The sequence below is a fragment of the Canis lupus genome, chromosome 12, assembly GCF_011100685.1.
Source record: "Canis lupus familiaris isolate Mischka breed German Shepherd chromosome 12, alternate assembly UU_Cfam_GSD_1.0, whole genome shotgun sequence".
NCBI lineage: Eukaryota > Metazoa > Chordata > Mammalia > Carnivora > Canidae > Canis > Canis lupus.
The window spans coordinates 12,966,795-12,988,799 of NC_049233.1; the positions used below are offsets into that span (position 1 = coordinate 12,966,795).

Here is a 22,005-nt window from a genome sequence, read left to right on the forward strand (position 1 = left end):
CCAAATTCAGGGAACTTAATACTGATGCAATTCTACTGGTAGACAGCCTGCCTTCAGTTTTATTCAATTAAATTTAGTTTTTGAAGGATGCTCTCAAATCAATGGTAGAATGCAGGTATGAAATTTTCATTAATTTGGTAAAATTGTTCTCATTTTATTAATACTATTTGAGATTTTTCTCTACTATTCATTTGGTACATGTCAGAAAGATGTGAAGGCTGGATCGCCAGTGGTAATTCGGTACATTGTCCTGCAACTCCATTCCCCATTTCTGATGTTTTGTTCACAAAACCATGCAGAACGAGAGCTCAGTGAGTACCAGTCCTGAATCTTAGGGCCTTTCATCAATCAGATAAGAAGCAAATACTTGGAGAAAAAGATGGGAACAGAAGTCAACTGTATATAGATGGGCTGTGACCCTCTGTAGTCAAGTCAGTGACTCGGCATTTTCATAGCCAGTCTGCTCTGCCAAGGAGACCCTCTGGTTGGCTAATGGGGGGTGCAGGTCTGGTCTCCTAAAACCTTAAAGTGGAAAGAGAATTGGGGCGCAGATTGACACTCAAAATGCCCAAGACACGAGATATGATTTCTTTCCCTGTCAAAACAATATCTCTAGACATAGCCAGAGTAAATGAAGCAGGTTTAGAACACAGTACATTCGTGCTTTCTTCATACACATCATTGGACCAACTAGCAGAAAACATGGTGGTTATATTGCCAACAACTGTGTCTGACCACTCCTTGGGTTAGCATCAGCATGCCTCTGTGCTGATTCTCTTGCCCCTGGGACACAAAGCTCATCCCCAACAAAATCCAGAAAAGAAAATAAGACCAAGTAATTAAGAAAGGGAAAGAAAAAAGAAGGCGTCAACAGATGTTCTCAGATACATTCACTCCTGAAAAAAGTTTTTGTGCTTCTATTATTTAAAATATATGAAAAGGTCAATTGCAACCACCCGTGTGGATGGGTAATGGAAAACACAGTGTATATGCAAAAAATTGTTTTGCAGGAATTTCCATATGGGATTATCTAGGTGGAACAGGAAACTGCTCTCAGAGGGGATTCTGGTGTGTTGAAGGGAAGAAGTCCCTCCAAAGTCCCAGTAAATGTATTAAGCAGCTGAAGTACAGTTTTAGAAAATGCATAGCAGCCTCAAAATTTCAAGGAGGTCTATATAATTCCTGCATGCTGCTCTAAACTGAAGTAGGTATGATTAAAAAAGAAAGCTATTGAATAATTGACCTCCTGGAGTTGCAGGGCCACATTCCGTCTCCTGTAATTTTTTATTGGATTTGGGGTTCTCTGTGGGCACATCTCAGTGGCCAGGACTTACTCCATGGCATTGACAAAAGCTGGCAGGTGAGGAGTTCCACTGCTAACTTTGGGCAGGACATAAGGCATGTGCATGCATCTCTTGGAGAGAGTAATGCATAGACCAAATGGCCAAATGGAAAAATATGTGGATGACATAGAAGGACTGTCATTCCAGTCCTTCTTTCTAGGCACAAAAATATTGGATCTTTTAAGATGTGAAAATTCCCTTCACCTCACTTTAGGTTCCATGGTAAATAGCATGGGTGTGCAGGTGTGCATGTGGGTGTGTGCATATGTTCATTTCTTTAAATAACTGCAGCTCACAGGCTTAATAGAAACAGATTGTACATGACATTTCCAAATAAATTCATTAGAGTCACAACTTGGGATGCCTGGGTGGCTCAGTCAGTTAAGTGTCTGCCTTTGGCTCAGGTCCTGTGATGGAGCCCCATGTCGGGCTCTCTGCTCAGTGGGGAGTCTGCTTTTCCCTCTGCCCCTCCCCCCGCTCATGCTCTGATGCTATTTCTCTGTCTTTCAAATAAATAAAATCTTAAAAAAAATTAGGGTAACAACTTGGCATTGTACGCAAGGTATTCTAATTTCAGATCCTGAGAAAAATGACAATGGGCTCCTATGGTGGAGGGAATATTCTGTTTAGTGCTAGGGGCTCTGAAGTCCAAATAAACTAAATGAAGACAATTCCAATTCTGTTGCTATAGTCTCCACACTCTCAGTTATCAAATATTAAGATATTAGGATGCTAATAATTTACATTCCATGCACGATTTACGAATAGTCTGTATCATTCCATTCATTGTCTACATTTCCAGTATGAGGTATCCAGTTTGATTAGACTGTTTCCTTTTGCTCTGAGGCATTTGGCCCTCAGAAGCTGAGCAGATAAAAAGCCTTGTTTATAGGATTTGACTTGCTGAAGTATGTTAGAGCCAGAGCTCCTCCAGATTATGCCAGTGACTGAGAGGCTGAAACTCAGGACAGAGTGATGCCTTGACCTGAAACTGAGCAATGGGCTTGATGTAGGATGGTCTACTGGCCAGCCTCCCAGTGGGCTCTGGGAAAGGATGTGGGAACCTATGTGGTGTCCTTCCAATGCTGGGGAACTCTAGGAAGGGTTACCCTGGGGGGTGGGGGGCCCCTGCTGACTTGAAGAGTAAACACTGAGCCTCCCCAACCTGGACTTTGTAAGAAATACGTATGTAAAAAGTAAACATTTCTTAATGTGCATGGAAGGGCCCAGCCTCATAGCGTATGAGAAGCTGAATATCCCAATGACTTGATTTCTAAGGAAATGTGTTTGTCTCTACCAAATATGGGAACTCTATTGGGGCAGCTTTCAGTGGTGATGGTTTGCATGTGGCTCTGATCATCTGGTTAGAAATGAGTTCTTTATTTTGGGTGCAGTGTGGGCTGGAGTAAAAATTGGGGCCCTTTTAGAAAAGGGACAGAATGGACACACGAGTCAAAAAACTGTGTTTTTTTTTTTTGTTTGAAATTCAAATTTAGCTGGGAGTTTGCATTTTTATTTGCAAAATCTGGCAACTTACAGAAGTGGCACAAAGGAGATGGTTTTGAGGTCTAACTAGGAGGTAGAAGTGCAGGAATCTGAAATGACTTGGATATGGGTGGGGGATGCTATGGGAAAAGGACAAGTGGCCACAAGGTGGATGGCGGTGCTTTTCCCAGGGCAACATGTGATCTCTTTAGACACTTAGAGAAAGATGCCCTCATGGTGGACACAGTGTGCAGATGCAGTGCCTGGTAAGCCGCGTGCAAGCTAGATTTCAGGTCCCTTTTGTCCCTTGGGCAGTGAACTACTTATACCATCATCTATGACAGCCTGGCACTGTTGACTAAAATAAGGAATGCTGGAGAAGTATAGGCTTTATGGAGGAGCTTAATTTTGGGAAATTGAATTTGAGGTAGCTGTGACACAAGCGGAACTCTTTGGGATGTAGTTGGGTATATGGGTCAGGGGTGTGGTACATGAACGTAGAAAAGTGTCTTGTGAGAAATAAATCCCTAGTCTGTGCCATGTGGATGCAGGGCCTAGCTATAAATGACCTGATCAGAATATTGATTCCAAACCAAGAAATAAGCTAAAAAAGATGAACCTCTGTGGCCTGAGAGAAAACAAAATCTCTTCGGGAACAATTTGCCACCTCAGGACACAGAGGACTCCCTAGAAATAGTGAATATGGACACCTGTGGGAAAAAAATTACAAACTACAACTGGATCCATCACAAAGTATCAGTAGGTGAAACCCAAGCCAATTTAGCATCACGGTATGAATTGCTAGTATTTAGGGTGTGTGGAATTCCATTTCTACTCAGACATTAGCTTCTTCCTACATTAGCTGAGGATTTCTAAATGGAAGGGAGAGGCTTAGGGGTAGCAATCTGGTAAACAGGGCAGGGCTAGAGGTTTTGTCTTGAAATTATATTTGCAAAATAGCAGTGTTTCTACTGAAATTGTATCTGTTTATTTGGGGAGATGATGAAGGTTATGAGAGTGGCTATTCCCAGCCCCTAATGCCTTAGCGGTGTCACAGGTTTCTCCTCCTCCTCCTCCTCCTTCTTTTTGGAAAAAAAAAAGTATATTATAAGGAAAATACATAGCAAAACAGAGCTGGAAAGTGGTGTGGGTAGAAGACCTAGAAAAAAATCACAAAACAAGCTGCTCAGTTACCAAACAAGCTGTTTAAACATGGCTTCCTGCTGTGAGGGAGAGTGATTTAGCCCTTATCTTTCCTACCTTTCCTGATTCAAAAACATCTGCTCTTAGGGCTGGGCCCCGGGAACCCCATTTTCCAATCTGTTCTCTTTCTGGAGTTTGGGAAAGGTTATATAGTTCTCAGGCTTTCAAGATACAGAAGACAATACAGAGAAGGAAAGGATGTTCTAGCCCTTTGGTCCAGTGTTATCCCCAGCCCTATCCCTCAGTATTTGTTGATGCCAAAGAGATGAACCCCGTGGAGTTGGGGTAACTTAGGCAGCAGTATGCTAAGCAATGAGGCTGTGTTGAGGAAGTAAGCAGCATCATACTTGGTGTAGAAGCTGGCCAGGAGGTAAAGTACAATAGGAGAGATGCTGAGGAATTTGCGGGAAGAGGTAAATTGGAGCCTGAAGTCCATCTGTTCCCAGTGTGTCAGTAGCTGAGACTTTCCTTGGCCAGGGGTCTCAAAGGGTGTCCCTTTCACCGTATGTAAGAAGACATACATAGCCAAGTTATGGATGACGTTGGTCAGGGTGCAGACAACAGGCATGCTGAAGAAGGGGATGCTGAGTAGAACCACATGCAGCAGTCCCACCAAGATGATGTAGGCCAGCCAGGTGCCCTGGCTATTCATCACTTGAGTGTTGGGGTTTACTTCACTGTGTGCCACCCCTACATTCATCCTGCGGGCTTCACCGGCTGGTCCTGTCACAGGCTTCTGACCCTAATTTATCCCTTCCCTGCACACTTTGATGGTAAAAACAAGAAGGGAACTCGAATTTTGATTGTTTTCTTGGCTAAGCAAAGTCGGCCCAGTCAAAGCTGGTGCCTCAGGAAGAAGTGAAAGGTAGAGAAACATGCAACCTACAAACCCTCTTGCTAACATTTCTTGTCACTCCTCTGTAAGCTGGATGGACCTCCAGCTTCTTTTTCATGGGCCAGGATTTCTCTATGTTTCCTAAATATCAATAGATATTATAAGAAGAAAGATTTCCAGGGTCAAATTCATTTGGAAATCCTATGTTAAAAAGGAGTGTATTCATTTCCTAGGGCTGCTGTAACAAAATAACAAACTGTGGGACTAACAATAAGAAATTTATCCTCTCGCTGAAAAAGAGGACAGCCTCTTGTGTTCATGGCTACTAGATCTGGTTTTAGACATCCTGGACCTGGCGTGATGTTGCATTTTTTGAATCCTTAAGTGAGACATGCAGTCTGCATGTTCAAGGGTGCAGTGGAGGACATTTGACAGGACTGCTCTGTCCCGGTGAGGCAGGTCGCACAATGCATGCTCCAAGGGGGCACGATTTACATCCTAGACATGGTGGATCTCACTTTCTTGTAGTATATCTCTTGTTTCCAAAACATCAGTATTTTGTGACAATTTCCCAGCAAGTGGGAATAAAGCTCCTTGGAGAAGCACCGTTTTCCCGTTGGTACAGAGGTTTACATAGAGGGTAAAAGGTGGTCCTGAGAGGGAAGGAGAAGCCATCATCATGCACCCTTGTAATGTTAGATCTAGAAATGGCTCTTGAGAGAGGACCGGTGTAATTCTGATTTATTAGGAATCTTGCTTACAAATAATAAAAAACCGGGATCCCTGGGTGGCGCAGCGGTTTGGGGCCTGCCTTTGGCCCAGGGCGCGATCCTGGAGACCCGGGATCGAATCCCACGTCGGGCTCCCTGCATGGAGCCTGCTTCTCCCTCTGCCTGTGTCTCTGCCTCTCTCTCTCTCTCTCTCTGTGCCTATCATTAAAAAAAAAAAAAAAAAGGAAAAAAATAATAAAAAACCAACTCCAAAATGGCTAACTTTTCAGATGAGGATACTGAGATTCAGCAAGGTTATTACCCAAGCTGATGAGAGAGCCAAGATTTCAATCCGATCCGAGTTTGTCTGAATACCAGTGCCTGCCAACGGTAACTCTTCATTATCAATCCACATGGACTGAATAGCGATGTACGAAAAACACTGACAAGATAGTTTTGCAGGTTTCTGGGATAATCACCGGTCATCTGGGGTCGTCCTTCTTATAACAACAGCTGCCACTTTTGGGGGGCAGTAATGTCTCAGACACTGGACTGGCGAGGTTTATGATCTCATTTAATCCTTAGGACAGCCCTATGAGGTTGCTATACTAGTATCTCTATTTTACAGATTAAAAAGCTTAGGCTTAAGCTAGTTCCTTTTCCCGAGTATTCTGCGAATAAAGTCCTATTCGTTAAATGCCTAGTAAAGCGCTAACTTAATAAATGAAAAAAAAAAAAAAAAAAACAAACAATAAACGAACAAAGCTCTTCCTAGAACACCTGGGCTATTTCTGCACCCGTGATGTTCCCTCTCTTCGCCACTAGGTGACGTCACGATCAATCCCACCGCCACCTTCCCTGCGAAGAGCCGCCCGCGATATCTCGCGAGAGCCGTGCTTTCCTCCAACCTGTTTTGGACATGCGCGCGGCGTGGGGGCGCTTTAGTGGAGGGGTTGGACGGCGTTCCGTCGGTCTTTCCAGGCTGGAGCTCTAGCGAGGCGCTCGTTCCTTTCAGTAACCGCATTCTCGCGAGACTTGCTACACCGCTCCCCCTATCCGCACCCCCCCCCCCCCCCCACCCCGCCTTGCGCCTGCGCAGATCTCTTCAAACCAGAAGGTCGCGCTTGGAGGAAGTGGCGGCTTTAGGTCCCGTGGCCGCAGCGCCGTTACTACTTCTGTGAAGCTCCTCTCGGCCGCTTGCCGAGACACCCCGCAGCCAAGATGCCTCGAATTATGATCAAGGGGGGCGTGTGGAGGAATACCGAGGTAAGTCCCCTTTTCCCGCCGTCCGCTGCCCTCCGCCCCCTTCGGCAGTTTGTGCGCAGGCGCGCGGCGGTCCAGGAGGCGAGGAGGATGCCCTGCGGGGTCTGCGTGGGGACGGGGCCCGCGGGGCCGCCCCTCGGGGTCCTCGTCGGCTGTCCGGCCCTGCGCCGCCTGAGCGCCCCGAGGACGGGGACTGTGATTTAACCACTTGACGTGCGAGGCACTTGTTAGGCCCTTAGTGAATGTTTTTGTCGAATTGAGGACGCGCCCCAGCCCTGGAGGAGCTCGCCGCGTGCAGGGGGCGGGGTAGGACCTCCGCGAGAGCTGGTCCTCCGTCCCTCCGTCCTCCCGCACGGCCCCGGCACCGTGCCGCTCTGACAACTCACGTAAAGGGAAGTGCTGTGGCCACAACTTCATGGACTTCCTTGCAGGGGCTTGGGGCAGCCTGAGTGCCAAGTTCAGAGCCCGTTTGCGCCCGCAGCTCTCTGGTTACCTGTTCCTAAGGCATGACTTGTGCGTCCTCACGACGGATCCCCAGGCCTGTGCCTTCCTGTCGCTCCGCCTCAGCTAGGATAAGAAGCCAGAGAGGACAAACTGCCCGCAGTAGTTATTTGCTTCCAGGACTGCAGCGGATGATGCTGATGGCTAGCCGAAGGGCGGTAGGGAAGGAGTAAAATAACGAACAGGATTTCGGTGCAGTTTGTGTCCAGCGTGCGCTGGATTTGTCAGTTTCCTGAGCACATCGTATCTTTTCAGGCATCGTGTCTTTTTACTTCTCGTGCCTTCTTGAAATGTCCTCCTGCTGCTTGACGTGTTTCTAACTATCCTTCAGGGCCAGTTCAGAAACTATTGGAATTTTTGCCCAATCACTCTGTAAAAATGAGTTACACCCCCCGTCGTCCCATGGCACCTCCTTCATCCACTTGGTATAGAATGGTTTGCCTTTTTGCAAGCATCACAGTCTTCTGTGTGATGCTGATAAATTTCTTAAGCTCTCAGAGCCTCAGTTTTCTGATGGGAATAAGAATTATTTTGAAGATGAAACGAGTCAACATATAGAGCAATCTGGCACACAGTAGTCTTTCAGTTAGGTGCTAGTTGATAACTGCTAGCTGATACTGCTTTCCCCCAGGAAACAGCGCTGCAAGAGGACCCCTAGAACCTAGGATAGTAACCAACATGAAATAGATTGTTTGGCAAGAGATGAATCTAGTAGGGTGGGTAACTGCTGTATGCACTCCGTTGAAGATGTGTTTAAGTCTAGCAGTATTGTAACAAAGTTACACATAGTGACAACCTTGTCTCACAGCTTGCACGGAGGGAACCAGGCTGTTTAAATTGGAAGAGAGATGACTTCTGGGGGAGAGACAGATGTACAAAATCAAATAACAGCAGGATTCCTGTAGAGTGGCCAAAGCCCTGCAGTCTTTAAAAATCTCTGATGATGGGGGGTGGGGGGGAGTGTGGGGTGTGTGTGGAATGGGGTGGAATGGAATGGCTCCTGTATGAGGCATGTATCTAAAGTTCAGTGTGGAAAAAAGCCTCAAGTTAAATGCCCCAAGTGCACACTATTCTTGGTGTCTGTGGCTTACCTTTCTGGACTCCCCTGGAATTGGTGAATTCCATATCAGAATGGGTGCCCTGATGAAACAGGAACTAGAGCCTGGAGGAAGAGCTGACTGGTGCAGCAGGGAAGAAATACTTAATTCTTAGGTTAGACCTGAAATGTGGACTTTTGGGTCGAAGCAGGGGTTATGGGACTGGAGAGAAAATGACCTTTGTAAATTGGAGTGGAGAATGGATTCACCGGAGTCTTGACTTGCTTCTTGAGGGCTGGATGAGGTCTATTTCATTCTCTTTTCCTCAGTATACAAGTCCTGGTGCAAGGTAGGTGTTCAATAAATGTTTTTTGAATGAATGAATAAATGATTGAGCTGTATCCTTTTGAGGATGATGACACCCAAACACAGGCGTGTACTTTTTGTTAATCACTGCCAAGTAGGGTTTCTCACATTGGGCTGTACTCCTAGTTTATTGGGTTGGGGATGGGGTTGTGTATAAAGAGGGGTAGGATGTCCTTCTGAGGGATTTCTTCTGAAGTTTTTGCATTTTGCCAATTCTAGCTTGTTTATTATTATAATAAATGAAGTTTTGTACCTTTTCCCCCCAAAACCTAGGGGGTGTGTGTGTGTGTGTGTGTTTATGACTTTCTCTTTCTCCCTAGCAATACTGTCAGAGTTAATTTAAATTTTGTCTTTTCTCACTTGGAATTTTATGATTGAATATATTGTTTTTCTTTGACAATTTTTTTAGGATGAAATTCTGAAAGCAGCAGTAATGAAATATGGAAAAAACCAGTGGTCTAGGATTGCCTCATTGCTGCATAGAAAATCAGCAAAGCAGTGCAAAGCCAGATGGTATGTACCACTTAATGAGTGGAAAACAGAAAGCGACCTTAATTATGATGAGGAAAATGTCAGTTCTTTGAACCTTGCCAAAGAAAGCAGGCAATGTGATATAACAGAAAGTATGGTGTGGGAGATGGGAATTTAGATTTAAGCCTTAGCTGTCACTTGCTTCCTGTGTGATCTTAGACAAGCCATTTTTCTATCTCCTCTTTCCTGTCCCCAATTGGGGATAGTAATACTTGGCCCTAACTTACAGAGATATGAGATTCAAAAGAGTTAATGTGCTTGAGAGTGTTTTGGGAGGCTTAAAATAAATTTACTTTTAGTACTGATGGACCCCAGTTTATAAATGGATCATGTTCCAGAAATTTATAAGTTGATTTAGAACTTACTTTCCCAAAGAAATTAACGATAAATAATGGTTAATTTTTTAGGCTAGCTCACAGTTACTTGAGTTTCCTTATTAATGCAGTTGAAATACTGTATGTTTGCTACCTCAGAATATAACTTAACCGAACACTGCATCTGTGGTGTCCCCTTTTAAGTCACAGACAGGATAGTGTAAACATTAAGCTTATGGCATGAATGGTCTGGTGCCAGCCTTGACCCATGTGGTGCTAGGATCATATTTTGGATTGTATGAGAGTGACTTAATTTCCTAGGCACCTGGGTGGGAGAAAGGATCAGAATGTAGAGATTGAATCCCAAAGAGGAAGATGGTTGTCAGCCTGAAGTTTTGATTTCTGCTTCTCTTGGTGGAGCTAAGCTCCTGCCCCAGTATTTAATAAGGCTTATATCTTATTTGCCAGCTGAATAGACTGGATAGAAAAGGTGGGTTGGGTGGCGTGATAGGAGAGGATGGCATAGTAGTTCTACTTAAATTTAAAAACTCCAAATAAAGCATGTGATGTTGGAAAGCAGTTAATGAGTGTAAGTCATATGTTTGAAGTAAGCCAAGGTGTTGTGGAAACTGTATCAAAGTATGAGACAGTGCTATGAAAACTAGAAACACAAAAAATGTGAGGTGTTATTGTCTTAATTCAGATAATTTCAAAACCTCTAATAAAGTATAAAAAACATTTGATAGTTGAGAAAGAAGGCATATGATCATGTTTCGTTTAGGTTACCTTTTTCAAGCATTACTAGTCTTGCATAATTAAAGTATAGTAGAATTTGGTGACTTAGGGAATATTGAATGGGATAAAGTTAACCAAATAATGAATAATCGGTTGTGAAAGAAGAACAGCTTTCATAATCAAAGGCTGAGAGTTAGCTTGTGTTTTTCAGACACTAGAGGTTAGTATATCTAATGTGTAAATAGGATATTCATGCTAGATGACCGAATAGTGTGTAAAATGGTATCTTTTTGATAGGTATGAGTGGCTGGATCCAAGCATTAAGAAAACAGAGTGGTCCAGAGAAGAAGAAGAAAAACTCTTGCATTTGGCCAAGTTGATGCCAACTCAGTGGAGGACTATTGCGCCAATCATTGGAAGAACAGCTGCCCAGTGCTTGGAACACTATGAGTTTCTTTTGTAAGTCAGTTTCCAAAAGTAGTATTAAAATGTGTGTATGTTTCCTGAAGGAGGCCAATAAACTTTTAGCACTGTTCTGTATTTAAACATACAGTTGCAGATCTGAGTAAAGGCAAAGGAACTAAAACTATTGAATTATATATACTCTTAAGTCTCATGTGGTTGATTGAAATTATATACTTCTTATATACTTTTTAAAAGAAGAAATATATAAATTATATATATTTATTCTGGATAGTCGAGGAAAAAATTGTAAAAAAAGCAAATAATCACCCATAGTCAAAAGAGAGGTAACTGGGATATCCTGAGTCTTTATTAAAAGTTTTTATTTGTAAATCTTTCCTGTATTTGCGATTAAGGAGCTACTTGGATTGTATTTTATAGTGAAAGGAAACACTCATTGAAATGAGAATTTTAATACCATCTCTTTCAGGTGAAGCAATAGTAGAATCACTTTATTTTGTGAATGCCCATCTGTTGGGTTTTTGAAAGAAGAGAGTGCCAGCGCTAGAAAACCTGGTATAGCTAAGACTGAATGATAGGATAGTGTGACTAACTTTTCTGGGCCTTTTTCTAGGGATAAAGCTGCACAGAGAGACAACGAAGAGGAAACAACAGATGATCCACGAAAACTTAAACCTGGAGAAATAGATCCAAATCCAGAAACAAAACCAGCGCGGCCTGATCCAATTGATATGGATGAGGGTGAGTGAGTGTATGCTCCTGAAGAATTTATTTTTTATTTTTATTTTTCAATTCATGTAATAAATTAAGCAGTGTAATGCTACTGGACAGATTTCCTTTTTTTTTTTCTTTCTTTCTTTCTTTCTTTCTTTTTTTTTTCTGGGTAGATTTCCTAAAGGCTAGTAGTAAGCCATTGAGGGAGTCTGTTTTCTCTTTCCTGTTCGATGGGGAGAGGTGGTGGCGGCAAGACAGGATTTGGGGTTCCAGTCCGATTAACTTTTTTGACTTCAGGCGGGTAATTTAATCTTTGTGGAAAGACAGCACTGCAGTATTATGAGGGAGACTCAGGATCCCTTTTTCAGATATTGAGTCAAGAATCAAAGGAACTGGATTTTAGTCTTATGTCTGCCTCTTACTACCTCTTTGACCTTAGGCAAGTCATATAATCTTTCTGAGATTTGATTCTCTTTCTTGCCAGATAGAGAATAATAAGTTATCTTACCCTACAGGGTTGTTGTGATGCATTCAGTGGATATTTGTTGAGATTTAAAAATTTTAAAGTTTAAAGGTAGTGATTTCCACCTGCATAATGATCATTTGGTGAACTCTTATTTTTTTATTATTTTTATTTATTTTTAAGATTGATTTTATTTGAGAGAGAGTGACTGAGAGAGATTAGGAGCAAGGCAGAGAGGGAGAAGCAGACTCCCTGCTGAATAGGGAGCCCGATGTGGGGCTCGATCCCAGGACCCTGAGATTATGACCCAGGCTGAGGGCAGATGCTTAACTGACTGAGCCACCCAGGTACCCCCATTTGGTGAACTTTTAAAAACATAGTTACCAGGGCCTCCCCAGGAGTTCAGAGTCAGTAAGCTGGAGTCAGGAGGGGGTAATTCTGGAATTTTGAGTATTTTTTTTTAAAGTTCTCTTGTGATTCCACTGGACAGCCTTATGTAAGAGTTGCTTTAAGGCATCAGTAATTAAATCTGTTTTACTCTAGGAGCCATGGAAATGTATTAGAAGAGAGAAATAGTTCTGAGGGAAAAAGTGTAACTAATGGAGATTATAAATTTCTTTGTAATTAAATAGTAGGTTTTTTTTTTTTTTTAAAAGAATTTATTTGAGAGAAAGAACCCATGCATGAGCAGTGGGGAGAGGCAGAGGGAGAGGAGAAGCAGACTCCCCACTGAGCAGAGAGCCGGATGCAGGGCACAATCCCAGGACCCTGGGATCATGACCTGAGCCAAAGGCAGACGCTTAACTGACTAAGCAATGCAGGTACCCCAAATAGTAGTTTTTATGATAGTTTTTCATGATTGGTGCTGTGCCAGTTGATGATAATGAAGAATATAATTATATGATAAATATGCTTTACCTATTATGTTTTACTTGGTTCTTCTCCATATTCTTGTGAAATAGTACTTATTTTATTTTTATAGATGATAAACATGGTCAGGGAGAGTAAATTAACCAGGGTCACATAGCTACCAAGTACTGGGCCTCGTTTTTAACTTTGGTTTTTCTGACTTCAAAACTCAGGCTATTTCCATTATATAACACCATATAATGGTTACATTTATGGTTTTTCTCTTCTTAAGCAGTACAGTTTGTCTCTCACATACCTTGTTTCTGTTGGAGAACTTAGTTTTTTTTTTTTCTCTATATTCTTGCAGATGAACTTGAGATGCTTTCTGAAGCTAGAGCCCGCCTGGCAAATACTCAGGGAAAGAAAGCCAAGAGGAAAGCAAGAGAGAAACAATTGGAAGAAGCAAGGTATGGTTGTTTCCATCCATAGTTGAACAATTAGTCTATGTATCCTTAGGCCCAGTAAACCTGACTTAGCAACTTTATTGGATGAGTAATAATTAGTTGTCCAATGCCAATTCTGCTAATATTCTTTAGTTCCTTTATGCTTTGGAAAATTTTCTTGAAGTTTATTTTTTTAGTAATCTCTATACCCAGCATGGGGCTTGAACCCATAACCCCAAGATAAAGAGTTGCATGCTTCTCTGAGTTAGGCACCTCTATACTTTGGAAAAGTCTTTTTTTTACCCCTAACTGTTGTAGAATAGATACAGGGAAAAAAAATGCGTTTAAAAAGATGTAAAAAGTAAAAGATGTAGGCAGAGGTAACGCTCAGATAGTCATTTGATATATTAGATTTGTTCTATTAACTAACATACGAGAGCTTCATTTGTTCTAGCCGTCTTGGAATCACATGGCTAGAGGACACACAAGGCTATGTGACTTTTGCATGACTGCCACTTCATCTTCTCAATTACTGTTATGTAGGCACTGGCTGTGAAATAGGAAGCTTGGCTGATGGAGGAGTTTGTGAGCCTTGAACCAAATTTTAGACTCTCCTAGAAATTTTCATTTCAAAAGTGAGTGGAATTAAGTATTGCTGCCTGCTGCAGGTTTTCTCCACTTTTCCCTTCCATTATTGTTTTGGTTAGATCTATGATTGACATAATTTCTAATCGCCCAGAAACCAAGGTAAAGCAGGTAAAAGGATAATCTCAATTCTATAAGAGCTTCTTATTAGCTTTAGGAGTTCAGGCATTGGGATAACCTCCTCAGCCTACACAGCTGCCCTTTTTGCTCCCCACATGGGGAAGTGCTTCCTCACCTGATGACTAGTGTGTTGTTGGTTTCCCCACTAATGACTTTTGAAGTGCCAGATCCTGGGATGGAGGATTCTTTCATGCTTGAGGGTGCTTGTTGGCATAATTGGCCAGTCTATAGGCCAAAATAGTTACTTAAGGGGGGGGGGTATGAATGGCCTGGAACAGTAAACAAACCAAGAGGAGTTGCTCGATTTTCTGCCCAGTTTTAGTCATTTTTCTCTCTTGTATACTACTTAAGGTTAAGTAATGTGAGTAGGGTTGAAAAAAATTCACTTTTCCATTCGTGTTTGGAGACCAAATATTTTGAGCCTTTTCACCATGTAGATTGGACCAAGGATGCTTCTCTCTGAGTATAACTTGTATTGCTTGCTTTAAATACTGTTTGGCAGATTTAATTTTTTTTTTTTTTAATTTTTATTATTTATGATAGTCACACAGAGAGAGAGAGAGAGAGAGAGAGAGAGAGAGGCACAGAGACATAGGCAGAGGGAGAAGCAGGCTCCATGCACCAGGAGCCCGATATGGGATTCGATCCCGGGTCTCCAGGATCGCGCCCTGGGCCAAAGGCAGGCGCTAAACCACTGCGCCACCCAGGGATCCCTGTTTGGCAGATTTAAATTTACTCTGTACTATCTCAGATTTCTTGTAGAGTCTATACATCTTTTTTTTTTATTTTTTTAAAGATTTTATTTATTTTTTCATGAGAGACAGAGACAGAAACACAGGCAGAGGGAGAAGCAGGCTCCATGCAGGGAGCCCTGACGTGAGACTTGATCCCGAGACTCCAGGGCCACACCCTGGGCCGAAGGCAGGCGCCAAACTACTGAGCCATCCAGGGATCCCCCAAGTCTGTACATCTTAATAATTTGTATATGTATTTTAGAATAGGTTGGTTTGTGTGCAGAATACATTGCAGGCCTATTTCCTTTAATGCTAAATTACAGATCTGTTTTAAAGCTTTTTATTGGTTATGAGAGTAATACACTTTTCCTCTTGTGTTGTGCTATTTATTTTCTCTTGGGGGAGGGGTTGACATGATGCTATTATATACCTTGGTTATATTCACTTAACATTTTATTGTAAAGGTTTTCTGATGTAAATTTTTTTTCTCTGATGTAATTTGAAGTCTTTATGTCCTGTATTTAAAGAATGAAATTACTGTACTTTGTAAATACGTCCTTGCAGACCTTTCTTTCAATGCAGGGGTACATTTAGGTGTTACATACACAGTAAATTTGTATAAAATTGGGTCATCTTGTATATGCTGTTTTGATGAGAACTTAGTTGTTAATTTTATTGGAGTTCCCTTGTAAGCCATGAAATTCTTTTGCTGATTTCAAGATTTCCTCCTTGCCTCTTTGGCTTTTAGCATTTTTAGCATGATGTTTCTGTTTGCCGACATTTTTAGGTTTTTCTGACTTGGAGTTTGTTGAGCATTCTGGATGTGTAGGTTCAGTAAGTTTGTGAATTTTCAGCCATTATTTCTTTGAATATTTAATTCTCCTTTTCTTCTCTCTTTTTTAGTATTCTTTTTGTGCATATGTTGGTGCACTTAATGATGCCCCACATTGCCGTGAGGCTCTTTTCCGATTTCTTTTTCTGTGGCTCATATAATCTTAACCCATCTCTCCGTAAGTCTGCTAATTCCTCTGTTGGTTCACATCTATTGGTGAGTCCCTGTAGTGAAGTTTTCATTTTAGCTTTATACCTTTCAACTCCACATTTTCTATTTGGCTAAGTTATTTCTCTATTCTGTGCAACATTTTCATCATACCTCCTGCAGTTTCTTTTTGTTTTTTGAACATATTTATAATGGCTCTGTTGAAGTCTGTCTGCTAAATCTGACATCTGGTTGCTCTCACTGGCAGTTTCTGTTGCCAGCTTTTTTTCCCTGGTATATGGGTCATGCTTTCCTCTTTCTTTCTATGTCTCAAGGCTTTTGTTGGGAACTGGACACTTTATATGATATATTGTAGCAATTCTGGGTGCTATGTTCTCTCCATCCCCAATCTGTTATTGTTACTTGCTTGTTTGTTTAGTGACTGGAGTATTTTAGTGAAGTCTTTCTCTCTCCCCTCAGAAATGAAAAGCCTCTCTCTGATACTGCTCCTCACTGTGAGGCTTAGGTATGCCCACAGTCACCGTCGGATGGTGGGATGATGTCGTTTTGACCATACTTTTCTTTGACATCTTTTTCCCTGCCTACACTGTTTTTAAACTCTGATTGCTGGCTGATTGCTGTATTGTTCAACAGTGTCATGGGGCATAAATTGCTCCACAAACTGATCCAATTACATTTGGGCTCCTTTGAAGGAGTAGTTTCTGAGGTCAGTCTTTGGTATTTGTTTGGACCTCAGGAAGGCCCTCCCATTTTTTTCTTTGTTTTTTTCTTTGGCAAACTGGAGTTACCTACAGTTTAGCCTGTACTTTCCAGTGATTTTTGTCAGTTTCTTCCCAGTTACCTTTTACAAGTTCCACTGTTTTTGAGAGTGTCCTGAAGCTTGAACATTTCTCCATACTCTGTGGCGCAGAAAAGTCGGTTTCTTTGGGGGAGATTTGGAGTTCTGTGTTCTACCCCTGGGCTCTGCTATGTTTGTCTCTGATATGCCCACTGTAGGAACTGAGTGCTCGGTGTGTGCAGCAGTACCAGGTCTCCTTGGCTTGCTTCTCCTAGTGTGGAAGCCTCATCCCACAAGCTGGGGCAAGGGCTCTTGGAACCCCAGTATTCTGAGCAGCGTTGTGCTCGAGGTAGAGCCTCTGTCTGGGCAGAAGAAGGAAGTGGCCCTGGTTCTGGGCAGCTCTTGTTGAAATTTAGCCTCTGCAATAGGATCCTGGAGGCCGGATGAGAATTGCTGATGTTCTGCCCCTCCTGGAATGAAAGCCCTCCTGTTGGGAACTGTACGGGGGAGAGAACCTTGTGGTTTTGACTGCATCAATGTGGAGTAGAGTTTCTATCTATGAGAGCTGAGAGGGGGGGTAAGAAGAGAAAGTGGGTCTTTTATTTATTTATTTTTTTAAAGATTTTATTTATTTACTCATGAGAGAGAGAGAGAGAGAGAGGCAGAGACATAGGCAGAGAGAGAATCAGGCTCCACGTAGGGAGTGCGACGTGGGACTTGATCCCGGGACTCCAGGATCACGGCCTGGGCCGAAGGCGTGCGCTAAACTGCTGAGCCGCCCAGGCATCCCCAAAAGTGGGTCTTTTTTTTTTATTTTTTTTTATTTTTTTCCGAAAGTGGGTCTTAATTCAGACACCATAGCCTCTCACTTCTTTTAACCAAATTTTACTAGATTTGTATCTAGGGTGCTGTGATGCAAAGAGCACCTGGCTTTAAACAGACGAGGTTTGACCACTCGGTCCTGACAAAATCCAAAGGCAGAGAGATGAGGGGTGGTGAAACAAGAAAGGAATGTATTTTGGTGAAGCCACCATCAGGGAGACCACGGACTAGCATCTCAAGGACTGTTCCCAATGTACCAAAAATATTTCCAGGTTTATATAAGGAAAATGTGCGACAAAGTTCAGTGGGTATGTACAGGTGGGCAGGAAGGGGCAAGTGGATCACTGTCTTGGAGTCAGTCATGCAGAGTCTTGCTGGCTCAGGGCAGTCCTTATTGCTTGAGGGGGCTGTTTTCTTTTGCCTGAGTTAAGAGATAAGCTGGAAAGAAGAACTTAAACAGAAGGTACAGACTGATACCACCATAGGTGCGGGTAGTTGAAATCCTCTATTACTTGATTTACTTGAATAAATGTTTCTTCATATACTGTATCTCCTTGGGATCCTTTCCAGAGACTTAAACGTTTTTCATTTCCAGAGACTTAAACTTTTTTTTCTAATTTTCGTCAGTATAGAGGAGCAACTTCTAGTATAAGGCTCTGCATACTGATTTTCCCTCATTAATATTGTAAATAACTTTTTTCATTATTAAATCCTTAAAATTATAGCATCATGGGAAAGTACAAAAAAGTAAAGATGAAATGAATTTCCAACCTCCAGTGATTATTACTGTTGATATTTTGGTGGACCTGTTTTACATCTTACATGCATATATGTTCGCTGGTAGATGGGCATGTAATTTTTACATGTTGCTGTGTAATGTGAACTTGGCAGCAGTTTTTACACATTGGTGTGTCTTGAGCATCTTTCCATGGCAAAGTAGATTTACAGATTTTCTAAAGTTATACAGATGGCTGTATAATATCCTATCTTATAGCTGTGCTGTAAATGCTCTTAACTAATTTCTTATTGTTGGATGTCTAGATTGTGTCAAGTTATCAGCTAATGAACAATGCTCGGTGCAGTCTTATAGCTAAGGCCTTGTTCATGTTATTTATTTCTTTAGGCTAAAGTCTGAGGAGTGAAATTGTTGGGTTAAAAAATGTGAGAAACCTCAGAGTTTTTTTTTTTTAATTTTTTTTTTAAATTTTTATTTATGATAGTCACACATAGAGAGAGAGAGAGAAGCAGAGACATAGGCAGAGGGAGAAGCAGGTTCCATGCTCCGGTAGCCCGACGTGGGATTCGATCCCGGGTCTCCAGGATCGCGCCCTGGACCAAAGGCAGGCACTAAACCACTGCGCCACCCAGGGATCCCAACTTCAGAGTTTTAATGTGTATTTCCAAATTCTCTTTGGGGAAAGCTATACCAATTTGCTTTCCATTATCAGTGTAACTGTCCACTTTTTGGATATTTGCCATTAAAACAAAACAAAACAAAACAAAAAAACCCTGAACACTTACTGAGATATGAAGAAATGGTATTTAATTTAATCTGATTCTTTATTAGCTAAGTACACCTTTTATCATTTTGGCTATTTGCATTTTTTCCTTAGTGAACTATTTATTTCCTTCTGCTCCCTCCCCCTTAGGATACATTAAAAAACAAACAAAAAAACCAAAAAGCCTGCACAGAGTCCTTGTATCTAACCATTGCCAATATTAATATTAATTGCAAATGTTTTTTCCTGTTACTTGCCTGTTAATTTTGCTTCATGATTGAAAAAAAATAGAATTGTGGAGATATAACATTTAAAATTCAAAGCTGTTGGGGCAGCTGCCTGCCTCAGTCAGTGGAGCATGTGACTCGATCTCAGGATTGTGAGTTCAAGCCCCATATAGGAATTATTTAAAATAAAATCTTTTTATTTTTATTTTACTTATTTATTTATTTATTTATTTATTTATTTATTTATTTATTTATTTTTTAAAGATTTCATTTATTTACTCGTGAGAGACACAGAGAGAGAGAGAGGCAGAGACACAGGCAGAGGGAGAAGCAGGCTCCATGCAGGGAGCCCAACGTGGGACTTGATCCTGGGTCCCCAGGATCAGGCCCCAGCTGAAGGTGGCGCTAAACCGCTGAGCCACCCTTGCTGCCCTAAAATAAAATCTTTAAAAAAAAAAAAAAAATTCAAAGCTGTTAATCTTTCCTCTGCCCTTTATTTAACTTCTATTAAGTGAATGCATTCCTATCCAGAGATAGGATATGTATTTACTTGTAGTTTCTTCTGGCTTTTCTTTTTGCTTATGTGTGTACCTTTAATTCGAAAGGGGAATTGATCTTGGTGAATAGTGTGAGGTGAGGATTTATATAAATATTTCTTCCCCAAATAACCAGGTAGTTTTCTTAGCTCTATTGGATGATCTATCCCTTTCCCATGGTATGTGATTTTCAAAGTGATCTTGTGTTCTTTTTCTTGAGGCGTCTTGCGGCCCTCCAGAAGAGAAGAGAACTTCGAGCAGCTGGCATAGAAATTCAGAAGAAGAGAAAAAAGAAGAGAGGAGTTGATTATAATGCCGAAATCCCATTTGAAAAAAAGCCTGCACTTGGTTTCTACGATACTTCTGAGGAAAACTACCAGGCTCTTGATGCAGATTTCAGAAAATTAAGACAACAGGATCTTGATGGGGAACTAAGATCGTAAGTTGCCTTTCTGATTTTGAAAATGAAAAAGTATAGTAGGAATTTTGTAGAGGGTCATGCATTATCCTTGTCAGAGACAGATTTTTATTATTTAGGACAATGTGGCCTACATAGTTGTTTTTATTTATTTACTGGATTCACCTTTCTGAGAAAACCAGTGACCCTTGCTGTCATGTTTTTGGCGCAGATGGCTGTTTGCTTCTCTTGAAATGTCAGCTCTTGGCTTTTACTGTACTGTCTGCTCACTGAGTCACCATCTTAACGTTTATGTACATTTGTGAATGGGTTAGTTATTTTACTAATGGCCTGAAAAATCTGTCAAAATATGATCTGGTTCTTTTTATCTTTTCTAGTGAAAATTTTATCTTGTTTTTCTTAGAATGAAATTAAAAGAAAAAGTTATCTTTGCATACATACTTAAATCGTTTTACCTAATGGAGATAAATAAGTATTTATAAAATGTTTGTCTAAGGGTAGAGGATTTTGCCTATTTCTAGGGATTTTTAGGGTTTCTCTATTCTTGGATCTGAATATTGTGGGGAGAACCTTTTCTGATTGTCAAAGAGTTTCAGTTTTCAACTCCCTCACTGACCTTCCATTTCTGTTGAATTGGTACTAAACAACAGATGTCAGGCACTGTGAAACAGGATTTTCTTGGCTGTACTTCACTGTATTTATTTCTCAAATTAAGGCCTTATTTTAGTAGCCTTTGTAAATGAAGAGGTTGAAATGGGAGCAGATCATCTGGAATGGGCAGGCTAGATGGGGAAGAGGCTGCTGACATGCAGATTGGGAGGAGGCATTCTTGGAGTTTTCTTCGGTAGCCTCAAGCCTGGTGTTAGACTTTGTAACCATTTGTCAGGCCTTAAATATCCTTTAAAAAACATTGTGAATTAAGAAGAATCCTAATGAAAAAAAAGAATCATAATGAACAATTGAACAGATTTTTAAAGATTTTGTTTATTTGAGAGAGAGAGAGAGAGAGAGAGAGGAAGCAGGAAAAGAAACAGAGGGATAAGCAGACTCCCCGTTGAGGGTGGAGTCCTACACAGGGCTTAATCCCATGACCCCGAGATCATGACCTGAACTGAAATCAAGAGTTAGACACTCAACCAACTGCACCACCCAGGCACATTCGGAAGAACAATTTTAAAGAGAAAAAATTTTAAAATGCAGTGTTTTAATTTCATCCTTTTCATATAATTATTTTCTACTTTGTATGCTTGTCTTCTTCACTTTCATATGTCACATATATACTTTTGTAAGAATATAATTATGATGTGAGTAGTTTTGTTTTCCTTTTGAAATTATAATTTTGCTTATCATCATAGTCTTTAAGTAGGCTTAATATTTGGTACATAAGTTAGTTAGTACTATATCTTATTTTCTTAATAAATCTATTGCTATTTTAAATAACAATTTGGTAACCTGAATTCAGCTCTAGACTTGATACCGTCTGTGTAAATCTCCAGTAATCTGATCAAACTATTTTGAATAGCAATAGAATTATTTAATTTCAATTTCTCTTGAATATAATGGGTAAGTGATGGTGTAGGGCACAACTTAACATTTGGATTTTGTCTTTTTATCAATAATTTTCTTAGAAATGGTATTATTTTGTTCAAAGTATATGAGTATGTGGCTTTTACTGTTATTGATTATATATAATTTTACAAATTCTCTTATCTATTTTGATTCACGATAGTGAAAAAGAAGGAAGAGACAGAAAAAAAGATAAGCAGCATTTGAAAAGGAAAAAAGAATCTGATTTACCATCAGCTATTCTTCAGACTAGTGGTGTTTCTGAATTTACTAAAAAGAGAAGCAAACTAGTACTTCCTGCCCCTCAGGTAATCTGATAAAAGTTTTTTTATTGTGTGAACTCCTATGCTTATCATTTATTTAGCAAATGTTTGGGGATATATGTGCCAGGTTTTTAGATATTGGGTGCCCTTAAGTTCAGTGTAATAGGTGAGCCACATAAAAA

General features: G+C 41.0%; 1 protein-coding gene and 1 pseudogene across 1 annotated transcript in view; one reads left to right on the top strand and one right to left on the bottom strand.

The window, feature by feature from the left end:
* Positions 1-3,955: 3,955 nt before the first annotated feature.
* LOC100683487 lies at positions 3,956-5,746 on the bottom strand (annotated as a pseudogene).
* A 914-nt stretch (positions 5,747-6,660) lies between these two features.
* Positions 6,661-22,005, top strand: part of CDC5L (cell division cycle 5 like) — a 43,050-nt gene continuing 27,705 nt past the window's right edge. The window contains exons 1-7 of the mRNA XM_038554212.1: positions 6,661-6,842; positions 9,153-9,256; positions 10,621-10,782; positions 11,360-11,487; positions 13,140-13,239; positions 19,797-20,015; positions 21,724-21,868. Of these exons, the coding sequence (XP_038410140.1) occupies positions 6,798-6,842; positions 9,153-9,256; positions 10,621-10,782; positions 11,360-11,487; positions 13,140-13,239; positions 19,797-20,015; positions 21,724-21,868 (903 nt within the window). The 5' untranslated portion in view covers positions 6,661-6,797. The remainder of the gene's footprint in view (positions 6,843-9,152; positions 9,257-10,620; positions 10,783-11,359; positions 11,488-13,139; positions 13,240-19,796; positions 20,016-21,723; positions 21,869-22,005) is intronic.